General features: G+C 33.6%; 1 protein-coding gene across 1 annotated transcript; it reads right to left on the bottom strand.

Annotated features, from left to right (window-relative positions):
- Window positions 1–1,245: 1,245 nt before the first annotated feature.
- On the bottom strand, window positions 1,246–5,945 carry LOC127105715 (uncharacterized). Its single transcript, XM_051042910.1, has 7 exons — window positions 5,814–5,945; window positions 5,121–5,162; window positions 3,027–4,977; window positions 2,872–2,947; window positions 2,328–2,698; window positions 1,864–1,962; window positions 1,246–1,609 (listed from the first exon to the last, which is right to left on the bottom strand). The coding sequence occupies exons 3-7, from the start codon at window positions 4,893–4,895 to the stop codon at window positions 1,445–1,447; spliced, it is 2,580 nt and encodes an 859-aa protein (XP_050898867.1). The 5' UTR covers window positions 4,896–4,977; window positions 5,121–5,162; window positions 5,814–5,945; the 3' UTR covers window positions 1,246–1,444.
- Window positions 5,946–6,203: the final 258 nt, after the last annotated feature.

Here is a 6,203-nt window from a genome sequence, read left to right as displayed (position 1 = left end):
ATACGCGCACGCAGAGATATTGCATAATTCTGACAAAACACTTCTAATAATCATTCCATCAAACACATGGCATGCATCCTCAACAGCGAAAGAAGTCCAAAGAATTCCAACTTAGAAGGTTGCTTCACGAAAAGAATTGTCATCCAACAAAAAACGACACACGAATAACTAACTGTCGCCACTCTCAACAAATTCGTTTATCACAGAGGTTATTAGGGTTATGTATGGGTGAATTCCATAAAGGAATAAGGGAAAGAGACGTGGAATATTGTCGGTGGGAGGAAATTCACCACTCACAAAATGTAAATAATAAAAATTAATAAAATAAAATAAATTTTTTTAAATAGTTTTTTTTTAATTAAGAATAAAATAAAACTCACATAAATTTTAGAAAAATAATAAAAAAATTAAATTAAATAATAAATAAGCCACATCAGCAAAATAGTGCAAAATGATACTCATATAAACCAAATATTGCTTCCATAAATCTTTAATAAAACTATCAGATTTTTTGCGTTTTTTAGAATAAAAAATTGCAAAAAAATAAAAAAAAATTGAGAAATAAATAATAAGAATGGGAGTTTTGGCATTATTGAAATATATGGGGTGCCAGAATCAGCTGTGGGATAAACTTTTCACAATTCTCTTCTCCAAATTATAAGAGGCGCAAACCCAAGTATTACCACTTTCCTTAAAATAATTAATGAATAGGAAATTAAAAATACTATACAGCCCCTTTATGTTATTCGATCTCCTTTTAAGTTATACAAACAGTTACAATCAGTTTTGAAAATTAAGAGTAATAAAATATTCACTTTGATCTCTAAATGTGAGACAAGAAAATTATACACCTATGCATTACAAAACAGTACAAATAAGTGAAAAACCTCCTAATCAAATAAGTGAAATATTCACTTACAAAACATTTCATGTACACCTCCTAATCAAATCTATGGAAAAAATAGAAAATTTGTAAAAGTAATGGAAAATTTAAAATTTAAAATACTTTTTGAAAATGAGATGAAGATAAAGACAAAAGAAGAAGAAAATGCAAGAAAGAGAAAGACAAAAGAATACATAGAGGAAAGGAAAATGAGAAGGAAAAAAAGTAATAATAATATATTAAATTTAAAAATAGGGTATGATATCTTTGTTTAATAAGGGTGTATGCAGAAATTTATAGGGTGTAACTATAAGGAGAAAATGAGAGAATGCATGCATATAGGTTTTATTTCAGATCTCAAATAACTCAATCAGAAAAACACTAGCATTAACTTCATTGTTGAATAACTGGTTTCATTCAGCTGGATACAACCTATCAATTGACTTAACTTGTTGCACAGATGGTAACAAACAAAATTTTCATCAATCAATCTATTAATTCAAGGGAGCTATTAAGAAGCTAATATACAAAAATGTGATGTTATTAAAGCAGTATTTTCCTTCACTTAGATTCTGACAAATGTTCCTCATCATCCTCATAGATTCTAACCTGGCACAGCCTTCCACCTGCTTCATCAGCAAAAGCTATTTTTTTCTCTTTTCGCACTACTTCTTGTGGAGGTGAAACTACGTCTTGTGGAGTTGAAGAGCTACTATCAGATAATTTCTGCAGTTGATCAAGATCAGTAGTTAACCAAACAAGAAACAGGAAACTAAACAATACAGAACTGATAATACTTAAGAGGTATGAATCACAGAACATCACATGACACCAACACAGACATCCATAATGAATTAATATGACTATGTGTGTTGGTGTCGTCTTAGAATTCAACTAGTCTCAGATACCCAACATGCCATCGAACTGATGTCACAGTGCTTTTTGGCCTTTCAAATAGTATAGTAGACTAGAGGACGAACCATGATTTTACAGAAACGGTTGCAATCCCTTGACATGAAGGACAGCCACCTCTTTGCACCTTCTTCAGCTTTTGTGGCATTCTTGACAGCCATTCTTGCCTGATAATCAATAATTATTAACAAATACTAAAATGTCAGTTTGAATGTATATTCATACACACATGAAAACTTGAAATTACATTAAATTTCTACAATTTAAAGTTTTAAATATAGGAAGGGAAAAGAAAGCAATAAATAGCCAGCAAAATGCTTCACCAATTGACAGATTGGGCAAATAATGACCAAAAATCTGCAAACTACCAGACTAATTTACAAGCTACACTATTCTGCAAGCTATATGGATTCAAAAAATTCACAAACTCAGAAACTGCACTATTACTCTAAAAAATAGACCTAAACTAAATTGTAATGATTTCTGCTGTAGAAAGAAAGATCCACTAAGAACAAGTTTTGTAGTATCATACCTCATTTACTTTATATCTCAAAGAGGTATTAAGACAGAATTCGGATCGTAACATATCATCCACAATGTCTTTCATTGACTTCAACTCTTTTGTGAGTCTCATAGCAAGAGATTCTGCATCATGCATCTGCTGCTTTGAAAATGAAATAGCACTCTTTGAGCAATTCTGTAAAGTGCTGCACCCCAAATGAGTTGCTGAGCGAGAAGAATTACGAATCTTGGGAATAGCCTTAAGACTGATACTACTTTTTGAAGTCTTCGGAATAACTACAGTTTTGTTAGGGTTACTAGTAGCTTCAGTTCTTGTGATAAGCCCTTCTACATCCCCCTTCTTATCAGTTTCCTCATTAAATTGTAGTACTCCTTTGCATTCTGAAATCATTATAACCAAATATAAGTAAAACAACATTAGGTGAAAGATCAAGGTATTCAGAGAGAACAAAAATTAATTATTATATGCATTAGTAAAAATCTATACCCACTTCCACACAATGCCTATTTAGAGAGTACAAGAAAAACTATTTTGCATATCAAAATGCACTTACTTAGAATGTTTTTATGACGAATATCAATGGAGTCCATGGCTTTGCAGAGCTTTTCTTGAGAAGTTGGAGAAATGGCCTGAAGAGAAACCAACTATTGAGAAAAGAAATAACAAATCATAAAATCAAGTCAATAAAAATTGTGACAATGTTTTCACCTTTCTGGTTGATAATAGCCTTTCAGGACAATGCAACTTTGACCCTTCACGGTCATCACAAGAAGTCAATTCATCAATAGCCTCATTGACATGTCTCTTCTCGCCATCATTTAAGGAAACAAAAGATTGCTTCCCCTCGTATTCGGGTGAATCACCTGAGGGACGAATCAGACAACCATCGGGGTTGAGGTCATGTTCAGCAGTAGAGCAGAGCTTATCCTGATCCTCAGCACCACCTGAATAATCATTTTTATTGCAGTTATCAAGTAAAGTATTATCATTTCTAAGCTCCAGACCTGCACAGTCAAGGTCTTTATGACTGGTCATTTTAGGTGGTGAGACTAATGTACCAGTGTCATCCTCAACAACGGAATCAAATGATTGCTTATCTTCATATTCAGGTGAATCATCCGAGCGACAAACCAGATATCCATCAGGATTGAATCCATGCTCAATAGTGGAGCAGCGCTTATCTTGAACTTCAGCACCAGCTGTATATTCATCTTCACTGCAGTCATCAAGTAAAGTACTATCATCTCTAACCTTCAGAACTGTATAGTCAAGATTTTTATGACTAGCTACTTCAGGTGGCGAGACTGGTATATCATTGTCATCATCAAGTTGATTGTCAGAAATGTTGGAGTTACCATGGGCTTCAAAATCTATTGCAGGAAAGTTTGTAACATGATTGCTGCTTAGTTCAGAATTACTTGTTACATTACCCATAGTAGATGGCTTCACCATTCCTACTGGAATACTTTCAAAAAAGTCTTTCCATTTGTAATTTAATTCATTTTGCAAATTCCATTCAAAAGGTACCTCTGCATCTTCTTTACTTTCTCCACAAGTATCTGGCTCATTGAAACAATCATCTTCAGGAGACTCGTGATTTACTTCAACAAGAGCAGCTGAATCCCCATTAGAGGGTGAGAACTCCTGACTACCTTGTATATCTTCAGATTTGTCAACTAGCACAAACTCTTGTGAGGACATTGAGTAATCTTGCCCATCAAAACAATCACTTTCAGGACGCTCGAAATTTACTTCAACAAGAGCAACTGAATCCCCACTAGAGGGTGATAACTCCTGACCATCTAGTACCTCTTCAAATTCATCAACTAGCACAAACTCTTGAGAGGAAATTGGGTGATCTACTCTACTTTCTCTAACAGAACAGTCATCTGGCCCATTGAAACAAACATTTTCAGGACAATCAAATTTACCTTCAACAAGAGCATCTGAATCTCCACTAGAAGGCAAGAACTCTTGACTGTCAAGTATCTCTTCCGATTGCTCAACTAGCACAATCTCCCGAGAGGACATTGGAAGGTCTTTTAGCCACTTCTTCTTCTTCTTCTTGGTCTTCGTATTCTTTGATAGTTTAGTTTTCAAGCTATTGAGAGTCTCCATGAAATCAGGATCATCTTCTGCCATTTGCTGCTTCTCTGTGTAGTCTTCCACAGTTGACAGATCTTCAACATTAATTTTTATTTTAGAAGAGTCAAGACCTTGTGAGCGTTTCCTTTTCCTTGATTTGCAACTTTCTTTAATTTGCTTCAGTGTTAAAATGGAAAAATCACCATCATCATCATCATCCAAGTCATGGAATCTCTGAGCATCTCCATCATCAGCATCACGTGACAAAACATCAGGTTCAGTTTTCACTATTCCTTCCTCTACTACATCAATGCACAGTCTTTCAGCCTTTCCATCATCATTATCAAACATGAGGCTCTCACATTCATGTATATCTTTGAGACTTCTGAATGAAAGTTTTGGCCGCCTGCGAAACACATTTAGGACTTTTGTAACCAAACCACCTTTGATAGTTTGGATATAATGAAGATGATCACAACGGCCAAGGTCCATTTGGATTTCCTAATGATAAATCACAATCTTTCAGCTAAATTCTCCCAACTTTCCCTTAAAGTCTATCAAGAATTTCAAACCACTGGAAACAGTAAAAAAAATACAGTCAGAAGAAGTTATTGCAACACATTAGTTTTTTTATGAAAGCAACACATCTTGTTCTAGAACTAAATATTCTACAAAAACAAAGTTCACATGATTTCAAAAACTGTTAAACATAAATACCTTAATTGTCCTGTCCAGCAAATGCACAATGCACTTCGCAACCTACATTAATTCCAAACAACAAGCAACATAAGTAACATGAAGAACAATGCTATCACCATCACAATATTCTACATGACTAGACAAAACATAGACAAAATCTATCATAATAAATAACACCGAGCAAGGGAAAACATCAGCCAAATGGTAACCGAAGGTTGCTCCAATCAATGTAAACACAGGTGAACATCAACATCCAAAACAACTCAACCAAACATTCAGATTTATTACCAACAAAATCCTACCATTAAATTCAGACAAAATAAGGGTATCAGATTCAATTTAAAAACCTAATTGGGACTAATTTTAGGGGAAAACAGTTCATTTCATCAAAATCTCTCTCCCAACATTATAACAAAACTAGGGTTTATCTCATTAAATTAAGTTAATCTAAGAAATCAACACTTCTGAGAAAGCAAAACAGCTCAAAACGAGCATTCACAATCATAATATGAACAAATAACTCAAATTTAGGAGATATAAACAAATGCATAATCAAATTGAAATAGATTAGAAGAAAAACGAGACGGGAGATTATAAAACAAATTTAGGGTTTAAAGAAGATATGAGTGAAATGAAAGAGCTTTGAAGAAAAGGTTTTTCAGATCTATGAAAGAAAAACGTGAAATTGAAAATAAAAGAAAGATTGTTCACCTTGGATTGAGCGGTGCGGCAGCGGAGAGAAGAGAGAAATGGATCTAGGGCGAAGTCGACAAGGTGTTTGAGAGAAAGACACAGAGAAGAGAGATATAGTAATGATGAAAGGAAAGGGCGCGGCAATTCGTTTTGGCGGGAGTACAATATTTACTTAGGTTTTTTTATTTATTTATTATTAAAAAATATTTTTATATAATGCCGCCAATTACAATTTTTTGAAAAAGCAAAATTAAATATATTATTATATAGAATATAACATTCTGTCAAAATTAAATATATTGTTATAAAATTGAATGTCACATTCCTAAACACCAATTTTGTGATGAATTTTGAAGTTAATGGAAAATTGATAAGATTGTAAAAACCGAATAACTTGGAAATTTTGGA

This window comes from Lathyrus oleraceus, chromosome 7 (assembly GCF_024323335.1).
Source record: "Lathyrus oleraceus cultivar Zhongwan6 chromosome 7, CAAS_Psat_ZW6_1.0, whole genome shotgun sequence".
Lineage (NCBI taxonomy): Eukaryota > Viridiplantae > Streptophyta > Magnoliopsida > Fabales > Fabaceae > Lathyrus > Lathyrus oleraceus.
The sequence above is the reverse complement of the archived record's forward strand: the minus strand, read 5'-3'. Positions and strand labels throughout refer to the sequence as shown.